At 55.0% G+C, this 17390-nt stretch overlaps 1 protein-coding gene across 1 annotated transcript in view; it reads left to right on the top strand.

The window, feature by feature from the left end:
* LOC127748946 (uncharacterized) overlaps window positions 1–17390 on the top strand; it is a 78529-nt gene that overhangs the window by 26383 nt on the left and 34756 nt on the right. The window contains exons 2-3 of the mRNA XM_052264801.1: window positions 2488–2588; window positions 8973–9046. Coding sequence (XP_052120761.1) covers window positions 2488–2588; window positions 8973–9046 — 175 coding nt within the window. The remainder of the gene's footprint in view (window positions 1–2487; window positions 2589–8972; window positions 9047–17390) is intronic.

Here is a 17390-nt window from a genome sequence, read left to right as displayed (position 1 = left end):
CCCCCTCCGCCTCTCTTCGTAGTGTAAGTGAAATTTAATCGAGATGACAACTGGATACTAAAAGGTTCTTCTGCCCCAACCACAAGTGAAACTTATGCATCTTTAATGCTCCTATTTCTCAGGCGCCGGCTGTCAGACGTAGGCCTATGGCAACACTCATTCCTCAATGATTTCTTCCTATCAGTCGCACGTACAATTGATGGTCTTATTTGGGGACTTCATGAGTAAGTTGTCTTTGGCTCATCCTACCAGAGAGGGAGAGAGAGAAGGAGGAGACATTTCTATATGAGGATGTCTCGTGCCTCCTTTTGTGCGAATGCAACACGGCACACGACCGGACTGGCGCTGAGCTGCGGCCCGCCCGCTTCGCCCGCTCACCATTCAAATCGCATTACTCACATAGGCACACTCGCGGAAACAGTCTGTGACTTCCGGTCGCCCCGGCGGCGGCGTCTCCAGTCTCCTCCGGTGCGGAGCCCGGATCAGATCGCCTGGCGGCGCAGCTTATCTCGACGGCGACATCTCGGTCAGCCCGTAAGCAGATTGTGTCCCTGGCACAATGGCCTAAAATAGTCTTGTCGGTCAGTCGGCTGGCTCCGGTCCCGCTCGGTCCCGCTCGGTCCCGCTCGGCACGCCGAGAAATAATCTGCCACTAATTGAAGGGCGCTGTTTGCGGATGAGGACAGCGCGTGCGCCGCCGGGAGATTACCGCAGGGAGTGGGAGGAGGGGGATTACAGTGTAAAAGGGGCTCGTTCACTATTGGGCTTTCAGTCTCTGGCTGTTTTTATTTTTATGCGTTTGCGAAAACAGGACTGAACCGTGGTGCGGAAACTAGGTTGACACTGAGAAAAAAACTTGTAAGGGTTGTAATTTTTTTTCCATGATGTGTTCTGTAAAATACCAATTGCAAATTGTAAAATTACAAGCACTCTGTATTTGTTGAGCAAGAATGGTCTTTCGTAAGATTTTGTAAATCAAAACTACAAAACATGTGGTCGCATGTGGTATAAGTTTACGGAAATAATTTTCACTGTGGAGGCATGGTTGAGCTGTCCATCCATGACGCAAAGCGATGGTCTCCAAATTCCCTTTGGCCCTCTTTGATAGTGTATAAATGAAATGACACGTACACATGTTCGGACAACGGATTTTTCCTACACTCATTCGTGGCAAACGTCATCATTTTTACTCGTTAAATGTCACAAAACCCCACCCTTTTTTACCGGACAGTGTGTTAAATTTAGATGAATTTGAAACATATTGTGATTGATGAAGGGAGGCCTGGCATGCCTCTTCTTCCCCCGTTTCCTCCTCCCACTCCGCGTCCTTCGGAAACACGCTGTATCACTGCTGCGACACATCCGGTGGTTCATCTTTCGGCCTTTCTTCGCGCGCGCAGCCCAACAAAGACATTTTTGTGGGTCCAAGGTAAATACGCTTTTCGTATCACTAACTGTTGACTTTGACTTTCAATTTGGATCTCCTCCCCCTATTTGTGTGTGTGTGTGCGCGCGCGCGTGTGTGTGAGTCAGTTGGTAAAGAAGGTAGAGGGATTGTGGAGGGGGGGGGGGGTACGCCCACAACAGCGGAGCCGCGCTGCCCGCCGTTCGGAGCAACACTTGGGATGGACTATCCCAACCCTTCCATGACACGGGCGGATGCCACATGTGCCCTCCTCACCTCTCGACCCAGAGAGTGAGTCGGCTGGACAAAAAAAAATGAAATCTCGTTAAAAATCCTATCGGCCCGGGCCCGCTATTATGCCACCCATGCCACCTGTATCACTGGGTGTGTGTGGGGGGGCCGAGCCCAGACCCGCCGCCGCTCGCCATCCGGGGGGTAAATGACATCGCACCTGGGCGGGGTGGGGCGTGGTCGCGCTGCACCGCGGCCCCCCAGCCGGCCGCGCGCCGCCACGCCCCCTCGCACCCTGGCGGTGGGTCTCGCCAGCGCGGTGGTCCCCCCTGGGCCCTGGGCCCCGGTGGAGGTCGCGCTGGAGGCGGGCCCCGACTTGACTATGCGCATTGTGGACCGAGTCACCCGCTGCATGAGGTTTGCCTACTACCCCTCTCGTGCCCCCCCCCCTCCCCTCTTGCAGTAGCCCCTGCTGCCCCTCGCAGGTTCCTCCCTCGCGCTGCAGTGCTCGCCCCCACATCCTCCCCGCGTGCACGTGGAGCCGCACTGCCTGCTTGTAATTTATGTCCCCGAGGCCGCCGTCGCTGCTGCTGCTGCTGGGCTGGGACACACCGCGGTAATGGATTTTTATCGACTCCTTTATGCGACACCTTGAGCTTCCCTCGGAGCCGTTCTCCCGCCCCGGTGTGCGTCTCGTGGGTCTCGGGGGAGGGACGGATGTATGGCGCCGCGGCGCGCCGTGAGGAAGAGCGATGGCTGCTGCGGGCTGTGTGATTCCTCCCTGGAGGAATCCCTTCCTCCCTTTTATCTGCAAAAAAAAGAGTAAATATTTTCTATTTAATTTGTTTCAGGAATCCTGCGCACATGGATGAGTCATAAACACGTGCTTCGTAGTATGACAAGGTTCTTTTACACCAATTGGCCGTTTCACTTCCCCTTCAAAAATGCACAGGTAAAAACAACACCGACATTTCGCATCTTTGAATCGCTGTAAAGATTGTTTTCAAAAACATACAGTTGGAATTTCTGTGACACTCATTTCTTTCTCCTATGTTGATTTGTCACACAAATGTTGCAAATGTATTTTTTTCACCTTTTCCACCTCCCGCTTTTTAAATCCTTATTTTTGCGAATCGCGTCACATTAGCGCATAACGCGATGCTTACCGCGGTGGTCCCCCTGCTCCGCCTAATCCGCCATCCGCCGGTGGTGCTACCGTGCCGCTAGCACTGTGCGGACGGGGCGTGGCTCCCTCGGTCACTACAATACGACGCAACTTCCTTCCGCAAAAAGTTGAGCTTGAAAAATTGGTGGAAACGTGGCATTATTTGCGGCACACCGCGGGGCGTGGTGGGCTGCGCCCGCCACCACCACCCCTTGAGCCGGATACGTGTCACGGAGTCGCTATATCAAGCCCTCTAATACAACGGACTCTTGGGTGTCGACTTCCGACTGCACTGCGCTCCGCCGGGTGAAGAGTCGTAAGGAGACAACTGTCCTCCCTCCACTGCATTAGGGGGGATCAAGGCGATAGGGTTTCTCTGGTGGTATGGTTGACTACGGAATGCACCCTCCTGCAACATTCCACCACCGTGTGATTCCCCTAAAATATTGTAATTATGCCTTCTGGCTTCCATTTATTTGCACAACGTATGGAATTAGAGCAGTAATAAAATGTGCTGTGTACTTACTCCGGTTGCCTCCTGCTGGGAACAATTTCTGAAATCCGAATGCAACGAGGCAGGGCTATCGTGGAATAACGCAACCTGTCATATGTGTGTGATCGAACACCATCCAGTGACGTTGAATGGGACAAAAGAAAACTCCTTTCTCAGTCTGGTCTTTCACCGCGAACCAAGAATATTCACTCTCCAGTCTTTGTGTCTTTCTGAACCTCGACCAGCCTCCAAATATACATAATATTCAGTTGCGCGCACGCCACACTGCGCAAGAAGCTGGGCCGGGAACCTAAAAAACGTCACACATCTGTAGTATTTTATATTTGAAGATGAAGATGGATTCGATTTTGAAGCTCTGTTAACTGGTCGCAGGCGGCGGCGTGTGACATCAGGGTGCCCCCCTCGTGATTGATTCGGGGACCATTGTGTGACGTAAATGGATCGTGCGAGTGCTGCGGGTTGCCGGTAGTAAGTAGGGTTCTTGGGTGCTGCGGTGGGTGAGACGAGTTCAACTTCTCTTTGTACGGCATTGACAGTGACACTGCACCACACAACATGATGGGCTTGGATTTTTATTTTTTTGGTTTACAAGAGGGAGGAAAAGGGGGGGGGGGCGACTAATGGAAAATAATGTGTCCGATAGGAGCGCAAGAATGGGTCATGTGGTTGACAGCAAATATGTACGACTTAAAGGTTGTTTTTTACTATGACAGCAAAGATGTGTAGTAGATTTTTTTTAACAAAAGGTAAAGTAAAAATAAGCTCTTCCCCTTTGATTACTGTAAATACGCCGTCTCTGCCTGCCTGAACTTCCATGACTTAAACTGGTCCTGTTGCAAAGTCCTAGGGTCCAATTCCAATACTTTACAAATTTGGATCTTTTTATCAATTTGGTGCAGTGTACACAAGAAAGCTTTAAATCAATTCTATAACTGTGCCAAAATCTAACTGCAATGACGTGCCAAGGCACGGTAAACAGGTTCCTCAGCAGCCGTATCGGATTTCACGGCGTTAGTTCCGCCACCCCTAAAGCGTTTTTGTGACCGTAAAAGGGAGCCGCCTGCCTGCTGCTCCACGCATGACAACTCGGCAACAGACCGTGCGCTATTCCTAAAGAGTCGTAATAAACTGTCTCCCACGAAAATGCCATGAAAATAATTACTGTTTTCGTCGAGTCAGAACAAATCGAAAATTGACCACGGCGGCACCCCCGCCCCCACCACCTGTATTTTTTTTAAATGCCAGCTTTGACGTAGCGATAATCTACATATGTTGATCATTATCAGACAGTTTCTCTTGTAATCCTTCATACATCATTCAGACTACCTCTTTCTCAGAGACGGGGGTGACACAAACCATTTCCATCTTCGAAATAAAACTAAAAAGAAGAGAAAATACCATCGAATGACACAGGCAGGTGATTCATGGACACCACCATATCAGTGACTTTACACAAGCAACACGCAAAGCAGCAGCCTTTGGCCTGAATGAACGGGATGAATGAATGCAACACACAGGAAGGACCAAGCCGATTGACCTGTCCCCAAAAAGCGGCCCGGGCGTCTCGAATCTCACACTACGCAGCGCCACGCCCCGGCCACCTCCCCTGCCCAACAGGACGCGCAGATAATGCGATGAAAAGGTGTGTGACGAGTCGGACCACCTACCTCTAGGCGATTATCGGTCAGACTCAAAATATGGCGAACGGAATAAAGAAAAACAACGTCATATACCAGCATGTTTTCTTAGTTGATGAAGCTTATATTATAGGAATAGAGGCCTCGGATAATGTGAGGTGGTCGTTATAGGGAGTTGAACCCGACCGCCAGAGCAAAAGCAACGTGCGGACAATGCCTGCCATATTACCTCCATGACCACCCAAATCCTCCTCGACTTATTGCTGCTGCTGGCTGAATGTCCTCGGAGACAATACGCGGATGTAAGCTGCCCAAACCGCACCACTGTTTACGTAACTGATTATAAAGAGAACTTATCCACGCGATGAGCTGTATATTTGAGAATCTGAGCTGTCTTGGTAGTATATTGGGCACGTACTGAGTAGGGGAAGATTTTCTGAACTGTTAAATTTATGTCTTGAATATCTAATAACGATTATTTTTCAACTAGGCCTTTTCGTGGTGTTTCGGGAACAAGTGGGAACAAATCGAACACAACAGATGCTGCAGAACACTACTTGTCTACTAGCGTTCTTCTGAAATTGTTTGCTGAATGGTAAGCACTTGGTGGTTACTGGTGTTCCGGCCTGTCGTGTTCCTCCAGCTGTTTCCCCATACCATGAAAAGTCCTAATTTTTAAGCCCAGGATGTCATTCATTGATGCGAGACTGTAGTTTCCCTCACTATGACAGCCGTACCGGTCACGAATGGAAATGAGGCGGCGTCAGGAGGCGCATCCATCGGACACCACTTGGCCGCGTTCTGCTGAAATAAAAATATGGAATACCGTCCCGCCTCGTCTCATCTTTGTGTTGACGCCGCTGGACCACCGGCCAGGTGGGGCCGAGAGGCGTTGAGCTGGACGGTCTCACGTAACGCTGTCATGCGGGTGATGGAGAGGCCTTCAGCGCGGCCGGCCAGGGGATCAAACGGCGACGTGGGGCCGGCCGCGAGAGCCGTGCGCTGCGCAGAAAACGGCGCTTTCTTCCTCGTATCGTGGCAACGGTTTGCCTTCCCAGAGGATGGGGCGGCTTGGCCGTGAGAATGGATGAGCATGCAGATGGCTCAACCGACTTGATTCAGTGTTACGTTTCCGCGGTAATACAGTGCAAAAGTCTGCGGGCATTTAGCAAAGCGCAGGCCTTTTACACGACATGAAATATCATTACCAAGCCCTGCCGCCTCGCCTGCCGAGGCGTGTTTCCCTTCGCGTTATAATAGCACCGTATCATGCCAAAAATGATAGCTTGGTTTTCAATCTGTGGTTCCCTGTTTTCATGCAGTTTGGGTGAAATCAAGCAACGATCTTTGTGCAAACTTGAACACGAGTGCGTTTTATTGTTTTGGTAACCAAGCTCTGGCTTGCTGCCTAAAGGGAACCCTCAGCTTGGAAATATGAAAGGTCTCGTTTTCCTGTGTTTTAGTCTGGCATAGGGCAGCGCGGCAAGGGGAAGGGGTGGAGGGGTGGGGGCGTCACCGCGCCTTTGGCAGAGCGCTGTCAGCACGCGGCGGCCGACCCAGCGGGCGCTGTGCGGAGGCTCCAGCATGCGTTGGTGCGCCGAAAATAATTCCAGTTGAAAGCGCTTCATGCTCAACTCGACGGAGGCCGCCGCGATAACGTCAGGAGTGTGAGCGGGGCCATAAGAGCGGCGGGGGAGAGAGGAGGAGGGAGCGGCGACTGGAAGAAAATTATCTGTCGCATCCGCGCCACGACACGCCGACCCCTGCGGACGCCTCGCGCGGAAAGAGAGAGAGAGAGAGAGAGAGGGAGAGAGAAGGGGGTAGGGGTGGGGCGTGCCACCGCGCTAACTGTACCAAAACGTACTTGGCAGCACCTGAGCGGGTGTGCCTTTCCCCCGCTGCAGATGTCCCTCCAGATGGTGCCGACATTTTTCGCAGATGCCACCGTGTCGTATCGCGTTCGCAGTTCGGCCGGCGGCGCGGCGCGCGGGTCGCGGCCTGGCGCGCCGGTCGGTGGAGCTGCAGCGGCAACTTCGCTCTGATAAATTATGAACGTGGCTGGCTGAGCTCTTTCTCGGGGGTGGTGGGCAAATTAGGGGGTTGGTGCGGACCACGTGGTTCAGGGTGGGGGTGGCGCTGGCCGCGCGCGGGGTGGACAAGCAATATGTGGCGAACTTGTTTGTAGGGAGCTGAAGAACGCGTGCTCGACTCAATTTAAAATTTAAAAGCCGTCCCTCCCGCCGAGGTAGGCAATGGCGGGAAATTCAAGGACTCCAACACTGCAAATTATGGTGCCTAAAAGTTGAAACTTGTTCGAGTTGTACCTCCGGCCATATAGATGTCAATGTACCTCAAGGAAGGCAACACGGGGGAAGAGGGGGGGGGGGTGCTTGTTGTCAGGTAAAGGCACTATGGAGGGGGAGTCGTGTTGCCGCCTGGTGGCGGCACGTGGACCGCATGCATCCTTTGAAGTTTTCGGGAGGCAAAAGTGACAAAGTTTGTATCCCCCGCCGGCAGATCAAGTCGTCGACCATCCGGCGCCGCCAACCGCGCCCCGCCACGACCCACCATGCGCCGCCAACGCTACCGTTTGATCCCCCTCCCCTTCCCCTCCCTCTACTTTGTCGTGGCACCACCTGGGACTCGGCGGGGGGAGCGCGAGCGAGTTCACTTAAGCTTTCCGTAAGCACCCTTGACCCCTGATCCCATTTTGGGGGTGCGGCCGTGCCGCGTGCGGCTGAGTAAACGGCAATTTTTCCTTCCTTTGACATTTTAGGTTAAATAATACTGTGGTGTTTGGGTCATAATAGTCGTAATTATTTTGCACATCATATGGTGGCAAAGCAGACCATGTATTCGGTTTTTCCTTTTTTAGAACACACCACCACTATGAAACCAAGTAACCTTTCCAGTAGTATCTGGTAACGAGTGTCCCTGCATAAACTTGTGCGAGATGTACTTATTTGCAGAGGCCTCTCAAGGGCTGGCCAAGCTGCTGACGTATCGCTGTGTCGGCTTTTGGCGGCCTGTCGGGCGGTCGCGGGGGCAAACACGGCAGTGTGCGAACAAAGAGATGCCTTATTTCGGCCTCAGATAATTCTAAAGCGGGCCGCGACACAAATTCGGTGGGACCGCCGCCCCGCGTATCGCTCCCCTGCCCCCAAGCCTCCGCCGGGGCCTCTCCGGGCCTCTCCGCCGCACACAGAGGCCAGGCGGCCCTTTCTCTTTTTTACGCGGCAAAAACGGGCCGTCTTGCGCGCGGCCTCTGCGAAAAAAAGGAGAGCATAGGCTATGGCGAGCCGGTTGTGGGGTGAATACTTTTTATGGGGGTGAAATAATATTAACAAACTGCGTGCTCTTCAAGTGGAAGGTGGAGGCGCGGTGGGGCGTGGCAGCGCGGGGTGGGGCGGCCCCAGTTCGGCAACCCCACACCCACCACCGTATGTAGCGGAGACATTCCTGCAGACCGCGGGGTAAGGAAAAAAAATGGAGGGGGCGGGGGGCGGAGGCGCAGGAGCTTCTTGCACTGTCTCATACTGCACCTGACGCTCGAAGGCGATAAAAAAGGGAGTTTCGGCAAACTCTTTGACGTTCTTTGAGCCAATTATGCTAAAAACCGCCTGTGTGTAGGCAATAAGGGTTCGTGTTCCTAAAAGTGAGGCGCCGCGCCATCCCGTGGTTGTACCCTTGTTGAGTTTGGGTTGACGTTGGTGCGGCTCCCGCAGTACCACTCGACTTGCACTGCTTCCAGGCAGACAGATGCTGATCAGAGCCTCCCGCGTAAATAATGATGGAGGTAACGATGTAGCAGTTCGCGGCAGTGTAGATACAGTAGCTTCCTTTGTCTTGTCACCCTCGTTCCCTTCCCTCCCGACCTTGGCTCCCTCCCTCTCTCCCTCCCCTCTTTCGTTCCGCCGGCCACCCCTCTGGCCCCCCAATCTGTGCACATCGCCCACCCCTTACTGCCGCTGCTAACTGGATCTTGTATCTTCTAACAATTTTTCTTTTTTTATTTTCCAGCTGTGCAGTTCATTTTGTGCTGCTTCGAGACAGCGATGGTGGCAGAGCGGCTGTCCCGGCTCGTACAGCGCTCCGTAAGTTAGTTCCCCGACTCAACAGATGTGATAAGAGGAAAGGGTTGCGCAAACAGCGTGTGTGTCTGTAGGGGTAACGCGTGTGTCTGTGTCTGTGCGGTAGAACGTGTGTGGCTGTGTGAGGGAGGCATTGAAACATCATCAATATCATCATGTTTTTCATTGACGATGCTGCTCACCAATAGTGAGGCTAGATCGGACTAGACTCGAGAAACGCGAGACTACAACAGGGTAGTCTGGGTTTGACATCGGCGAACCTCAACACGCTGGGGTTTCATGGTGCACTGCCTCGTCTCAGTCAAAAGTCAAACACAAGCACAAGCAGAACGGTCGCGTCAAAACCTTCTTCCGCAAGGCTTTTCTCCCATTCCCATACGCAACCCCCTAAAAAAACAAATGCCCTTATTTTTCAGAGTGTCAGGTTAACGCCTCACCACCACAGCCCACATGTCGAACGTGTTGTGGGCCACTTGCCGCTGATTAGTGCAACTTTTCCCCCTCCCCACCTCCAACCGCTCGACCACCACGAGGCTCCCGTTTTTAGTCAAGTGTGTTTCCAGGGGCGGATTATTGTGGCTACTTCCCCTTCTTCCCCCAAACTCCCCGATTCTTTTTATTAAAGTCAGGGGGCAATTCTGACATGAGGTTTGCGTGTGGGTCCGGTCGAGCGAAATACCCTGCGACGTCTTTTGATAACGTCTCTCTCGCACTCTCACCATCCCTGCTCGTGCTTCCCGCCCGCTCCTGCCCTGCAGTCCGTCGTCACGACATCATGCCTTTATGTCCGGCCGTCGGCGGCCCACGTCCATCCCCAGCCCCGCCCTCCCCCGCCCGTCCTCCACCTCCCCCGCCCCGCCGCCCCTGCCCCGCAGCTCTCCCACGTCCCTTGCGGAGTCGGCCCATTTATCCGGTGAACCTGTCATTTTCCGTGAACGCTTTTCGGGACGCAGAGCAGGGCGGCGGCGGAGGTCCTCGGGTGGCGACGTGGCACGTCCGCGCCTGACTGTAACGTATGAGAACAGACTCGCGGCCGCCTCTCTATCATGAAGAAACAAAGGTGTTGGGTCGCTCCTTTGCCAAGGTTGTTTCGAGACAATTTTGAGTGAAATGCCGTTTTAAATGGCGAAAATAATCCCCAGAATATCGAAAATTATCGAAAATGAGCCCTCTCGTGACAGTTTTAGCCCCCCTCTGGAACTAAACCCTTTTTTCCCAGTTTGTTTTAGTGGATGCGGTAGCTTTGATACCGCCACAAACGTGCCTGGCCCATTGTGATTCCTGTCCGCGCCCGGCGCCCGGCCGCACCGCTCATCCCGTCCCGACGGCCCAGTTCCGTGTTTGATCCGCGGCCGGCGCTAAGCCCCGCAAACGGTCCGACCCCGGCGCGCGGCCGCGAGAGGGTCCAGTCGCCCGGATTGGGCACAGGAAAAATGGAGCCCTGGGATGCCCGCAGGAGAATTGGCGTCCCAGTGGATTCCCTCCTGGAAACAAAGCAATTATTCCCCGGGTTCCAACTGGAAAACCCATAGGACATCCGCTCGTTTACAGGGACGCTTCTGACTCCCTTGGAAAATGAAGAGGACTTTTGGGAATCTCAGGACTCGTTTTAACCGAGGAAAAAAGGGGGAAATCATGGAACGTGCTATGCGAGCTGTTGGACGCTAGTGCACGCTTCGTAAAATATGGTTGCTTCACAGTAACACTAAAATCTTGGACTACAGATTGATTTGCAGAGCGCAGGCCTGTGGTGTTCGGATTAGCACGCAAGCACTGGATGGAACAGAGTGCTGCTGGTTTGATTGTGCGGCCCTGACCACAGCAGACGAATAATTTTCCTGTCATAAATTTGTCGCTCCTGGGTCGGAATAAAAGGGTGGTGCCGCTTGGGCCCAGCAGTAGACCCGACAGAGACAGACAACTGCGTGGCAGCTGAGCGCGGCCGTGTGTGCGCGTGTGTGAGTGAGCGCGTATCACCTGCCAGCAGTGGCTCCGCGTGCCTGTGTACCCTTTTTCCTCATCTCTTTTTTTTTGCACTGTGTGCGCGCAGAGCATTGCGTACAAATCCGGGGGACCAGGCGGTTGCAGATGGGACCGAATGAAGAAGGGTGGGGGGCTGGGGGTGGAAGATTTGAGGTTACGTGTGTCTCCTCGGGGGCAAGTACTGTGGTGTGTGTGTGTGTGTGTGTGTGTGTGTGCGTGTGCGCGCGCTCGCTTGTTTGTGTGTGAGAGGTGGGAAAAAGAAGAGACTGGGGACGGGGTGTGGATGAAGGGTTCCTCTGTAGGGAGCAAATAGGGCGTTGGTACGCTGTAAGGTAGAAAGGGCGCGAAATGTGTCTGAGTCCGTCACACGTCAGTCCCAGATCCTTCCCGCGCACCCACACTGACACACACACGCACACACACACACACACGCGCGCGCACATGCGGAGGGGAGGGAGCCCCCATCCCCAAGGAGCAGTAGCAGAGCAGGGCTCGGCGTATTTGAGCGCACAGCGCACAGTGACTGCATCTGATTATGATGGCCCAGAGTAATACATCATAAGTATCAAAATTACATCACGGGAGGGAGGAGGGTCCCCTTTTGTCTATGTGCGGCTTGTGTGGGAGGAGAGACAGAGAAATAGAGGGGGGGGGGGAGAAAGAGGGAGAGGGTGGACTGAGGTTGACTTGAGTCCACCCTCCGTCTGTCTTCTGTCTACTGGAGCGTGTAACGCTGTGCGTTGTGTGCTCACTATGGCGTTATGAGTCCTTGCAAGGCTGTGGCTGGTTTTGTGAGTGAGCGAGAGATGTCACTCGTAGCGGGATAGAGTATGTGGGGAAAGCCTAGCCTTGAGCACGATTATTTAGTGATAAGTGTATCTTCACCAATATATCTCCGCCCAATAAACCTGCGGGAGCACCCAGCGGCCCCCTTCCCCCAATCCTTTCCTCCCTTTTTCTTACGAATTGTACGAATTGCACATTAATTCCGTTCTTTTTGGTTACCGTAAGTTCCGTTTTGCTTAAGTACACGTGCTTGTGTACGAGGAGGAAAGTGTGATCGCGAACCGAGTAGCTTTATGACTACCACATGCACCATTCCACATTCAACCCTTTCCAGCCCGCGCTTGTGCATGTGAAAAGGGTGTGCGCGCCAGGGACGCTCGTCAAACTTTTGCTCGCGCCCTGCGAACACATACGTGCTGTTTCTCTCGGTTTCTCTGGGGCGTTGAAATCTGTCAAACCACGTGCCGCCACGCCAGCCGCACACCGTGCGCGAGGACGCGGAAGAGAGAGGGGGAGAGAAAGAGAGAGAGGGATCTGATGCGCCCAGTCACATCAGTAAGTATTCTCCCCCTCCCACACACACACCACGGGGGGTATGACGCGGCAATGATCCGCCCCCGTCATATCGCCCGCCGCCCGCTCGCATTCCGCGCGTACCTGGCCGCCCCCTGCCTGCTCCTCCCCCGGTGTTACGCCCCGTTGGTCCAGGCGGTAACGCGGGGGCGACACGCTGGTGCGGGGCCGCGCGCTGGTCTCTGCTCGCGTTGTCTGAGCAACGTTACCGTGCCGTACTGTACCACGTTTGCGTGCCGGGCCGGGACGAGTGGCGGAGTGGCGGGAGCAGCAAGAATACGAGAGAACCTCATAACTTCGAATTCGTTAACGCTGATTGTGAAACTACTCATTTCACATTGACCCGAGGACACAGTGCGTTGAGCGGGCGCATGCGTTGTTGACCTTTTTCCAAAACGAGCACAAACGCGATTGGGTGGTATGCGCGCTCCTATTCTGTTTCTTGTTGATCGCCAACCACCTGCCACGCACCACGTCTCATTGACATCTACATTTCGGCTTTATCCCCCCCTCCTGCCCCTTTCTGGTGCCCTTGCGACACGGGGGCGTCCTGCCCCGCTAACAGGTGGCACTCGGCGGATCTCGCAACCCCCCGGCCGGGCCGGGCCCGGTCCACAAGCTCCTCAGCACATTTTCGGTCCCAGCCGCCTTTGTCGGCCTCTTAGCGCGGCACTTATGACCTTATGGAGACATAACAGCGGCTCCAGGCGTTTTTAGCAGATGATACCTTACAAACTTAAACTTACTTACACTTAACATACATGTAACTATACATGAGTAATGTAAGGTGTCATTGCTTTTTTTACTTCTTGCCCTGCCAGTCGTCGTCGTAGTCGTCGTCTTCACGGCTTTTAGGCCGTTTTATGGACAAAACCCTCTCTCATTCTCGTCGTTTGTTTTGCGTGAAAAAAATGTGTATGCAGGAAAGTTTTAACTTAAACTGAATGAATGAAAATAAGATGTTAACTCTCCTGCCCTTTTCACGCGTGTATCATGCGTTTATTCTTTTTATGGGATATACTGTTCAATTAGCATAAACGTTAAACGAAAATAGAGTGCTTTCCAACTAGCAAAATAGTGGTTCGGTTTTTTCACAGGATGGCCCAAGGGACCCCGTGGGACATCTTGCTGTAGGTAAATGAAGGCTTGTGGGCGCGTTGCCTACTCGCACGAGCCATAAGACACCGCGAATCCTAACACACAATAGGGAAACAAATCCCCGAAATTTTCCAAGGTTGGGTGACCCTGCACAACGGCAGAGACAAGGCAGAGCATTTTGCCTGAGCCTGTGCATGCGTCTCTACGCCCTGCTGCACGCTCAGGCTTCCTCGTGGCGTGCCGTGCGCCTGGGCACCCTCATATCTGTCCGTGTTCCAGTCATTTGTCTCCCAGTCAGGTGGCTGCTGGCCCGAGCCCGGCCTCGTCCTAATCCGAGCCAGCAGCCCTCCGGTGTATCAAATCGGACCGGCGGGTCGGGTCGGGTTGGTCGGTGCCAGGCCGGCGGAGCGTCACAGCTGGGGAGCAGACGGACCGATCCGCTCCTGGTGGGAAACCGACTCCACTAACTGCAAAAGTGATGGGAGAAGGATGGCGGCCGACGTCTATGCCTTGCAGGCCTGCGCACTTACCGCACTGTGAGGCGGTAACGAGCGGCCGCTGATCGGCCCGCGGGGCTGGTATGGGCCTGACCGCGCCTACCTGCGGGGCACCTGGCGGCGCACGCGGGCGCACGCCCCCTCGCCGGCACCTTACCCTCGCACTCCTCCTAGAACCAACACGCTAAACGAGCCGTCATTACGGCCACCCCGGGGCCGTCGACACCCCCTGCCCGCTGCGCTGGCCGCCGCCGTCCGCCCGCTCTTGCACGCGACCGGGAGGGCAGCGAGGCCGGCAGCGGCGGGGAGGTGCGGGGAGAAGCGCGCCGGCGACAGATGGGCAGCGGGCGGGAGCCTGATCTGAGCGCGGCCGACGCGCCGTCGCCGCCGCCGCCGCCGCCCGGACCTACGGGCTGATCCGGATGTCACGTGGCCGACGCGACGGCTCCTGATCAGCGCTGCTTCAACCTCCAGCCGCTCCTGCCCTCCTCCGTCGTCGTCACCGCGTCCTATCTTTGGCACACGGCACGGCGCCCCCAGCTGCCGCCGCCGCCGCGCACTATGCTCCCTCTCCCGCCTCCTCCTGCCCCTCGCTCTGGTTCTCCTCCTCGCCGCCGTCCCCGTACGCGCAGGGGCTGCGCTGCGCAGCCGGCCCGCTAGCGACCTAATTCAATCCAGCCAGTCTCCGATTCAGTTGCAAATTTTTCTCTACTCCCCATCCCCTATCCTACCCACCCACTCAGTCTCTCTCTCTCCCTCTCTGTCCCTCTCTCTATGCTGGTACGCGGCGCCACGTTGTGCTGCTGCCAGGCCTCTGGCCTGGCCCCTGGGAGGTCGCGTTTGCGAACCCAGAGGGAGGGAGAGAGGAGGGGGCGGGGAAGGAGAGAACCCTGATGTGATTTAAATTGGTCAGAGAGAGACTGGTGCTCAGGCTTGTCGGGAGACGTGGCAGCTGAGAATGGAACAGCTTATTGGGCAGTCCTATACAGTCGTGGTGACGCTGTATCCTTAATGCACCTTTTCTAATTATGTGTGGGCTGGGCAATATGTCCAAGGAAATTTTGCACTTTTATCTGGCATGTCCCTTTGTGGCGCGGCATTTTCTTTCTGCTTACACGTCGACGGCTACCTTCCTTCTCCCGTTTTCTCAAAAATGCGTCGCCCTGCAGATTTTATCGCCGGGTCTGTTTAGAGGCGTTGATCCGCTAGCTGCGTGCATCGAGGCTGTCGGCGCGCACCCCACCGGGAGCGGTGTAATGGCACTTTGTTTCGTACTGCAGCTGCGGCAGCGGCGGCCAGGCGGTCCGTGGCAGTAAAAGGACAGCAGCACCAGCCGCCGGGCGTCAGGCTTGTCAGGGAGCAGAAAGCAGCAGCAGCGGGCCGCCGCTCCGCACCGCCGCTGCGCGTGCGTGCCTGCGAGTATGCGTGCATGTGCGTGTATGCAAACGCTTTGAAACGCCTCTCGCCCCCGCCACGCCCTTATTCCCGGGACGGCCACAAAGTTCGATATTTTAATATAACGCCCCACTCCTCCCCGCGCTGCCGCCGCGCGCTTCCAGGTCTCGGCGGTGGCGGGGAGTGGCGTCCCCTATATGCGTGATCGTGACCGACGAACACTTGCCGCACATGTGCGTGTGTGATGCTGCCCCCCCCCCTTATCTGTGCATTGGCCCCGTGTGTGCGGAGCGGCTCACCCGTGGGGCTCACCGCCATGGGGCTCTCACCCGGGCTCACCGCCACCACCGGGGCTCGCCCTCCCAATATGCACCCCCGATAGGGGTTGGCGGGGGCGCGCGGGATGCTTTAGGGGAGCAGCACGCAGTTTTTACACCGACGCATTTTTATTAGTTTCTCCCCCCCCTCAGATGTTTTTTGTTTTATAGAGAAAAGGAGGGGAGGCGGGGTTGGGGCGCTCTGAAACTAATGGTAATAAACACCAAAACTTTTTATGGATTTTAATATTAACATTTTTCCGCATTTTTCTGAATATGTAATGTAAAATGTGTTTGATGAGCAGTTTGAACAGTTTTTCTTCTTCCGGGAAACTTTCTAAACTCGTAGTATCACCCATCTGGGCAATCGTAACGCGAACGCACACCCCAATCAGTAGATTTAGAAGAGAATTATAAGCCGTAGTGAGGTAGTAAGGCATAGTATCTTCATGTGTGCGACTGGAAGGTTGAATTGTCGCCTCTCACTACTCCAACAGCCATTTCTCTTGCACCATCGCACGGCTAGTGACGTGTGACCGTGTGGCTGCAAGTCGCCGCCACCTGTCTCGCCACCCTCCCTCCCACCCCATATGCAGCAAAGCATTTCATTTTTTCCCTCCCAAACAAACACTGAAACACGGCAAAGCCTTCCACTATTTCTCCCCCCAAACACTATCGCCAGCCGGCTGCACAGCGCCACTGGTCGCACCAGCTGAACGCTTTCCCGACCCGTTTTATTATTTCCCTTTAGTTTGTATTTTCCCGACTTTTGTTTTGACTGCGCTGTGCGTGTCTCCATGGCGACGCCGAGATAATGAAAGCGGCACCAAGGCGAAGGCGGTCGTAGCCGGGGCCGCCGCCGCGTCCAGGAGCTGCTGGAGCACATCAAGGCCGGGGGGACGACCTCAGACGGTCCCCTCCAGCTACAAACCTATACAATTTGAAATCCCTCCCTGTTGAAACCGATGGTGAAACGAAGGTGGGGCACACTACTTGGGCACATCTCACCTGGCTTACAGAATTGTTAAATCTTACACGCTTTATGAAAAGAGCACCCAATCTCTCAAGTGCATAACGTTTAGCTATAGCACTAGCTTATCAGGTTGTTTTAGTTTTGGAGATTATCATCTCCAAATTGAGATGGTCAGTATTGCCGTACCTGGCAATGTATATGCTAAGTTAACTTTGTCTCACCAGCAATCAAGTCGCGTCGCATCGGTCCGTCGGCGTTTGGCCTGGGGCCGCGCGGCGACCCAGCTGTGCCATGGCGAGCCCCGAGCCTGGCGAGGCTGTTCCATGGCTGTTCCATGGCCGCCAGTGGCGACGCGCCGTGGTGGACGGGCTCTGGCGGCAGCGGCAGCCCGAATAACTTGAATAACATTCGGTTCCGTCGTAAAACGGTAGTGCAAGGCAGCAGGCCGCCTCGCTGGGCCGCTGGCGCTGGGCCTCGGGCTGCGTGTGGAACTGTAGTTCGGCGCCCCTCCTGTCCCGTCGTCGCTCCCCCGTCTCCGTCTTCCGGACGCCACCCTCTGCCTGCGACGCGGCGGCGCGGGGCGGTGAGGAGGGGTCCTTTCTGGGGCGCGGAGGCGAGGCGGCTGACCGGATCGCGTCGGATGAAAATTTACATTTTATTAATCTGCTTTGGCGTCGGTGTGTCGGCGCGTCGGCAGCAGCCCCTGCAGAGGCCAGAGGGACGTG

Source organism: Frankliniella occidentalis, unplaced genomic scaffold, assembly GCF_000697945.3.
Source record: "Frankliniella occidentalis isolate FOCC.00 unplaced genomic scaffold, Focc_3.1 Scaffold21, whole genome shotgun sequence".
In the NCBI taxonomy this organism is placed as follows: Eukaryota; Metazoa; Arthropoda; class Insecta; order Thysanoptera; family Thripidae; genus Frankliniella; species Frankliniella occidentalis.
Note: the sequence above shows the minus strand (reverse complement) of the source record. Positions and strands in the feature narration are given on the sequence as shown.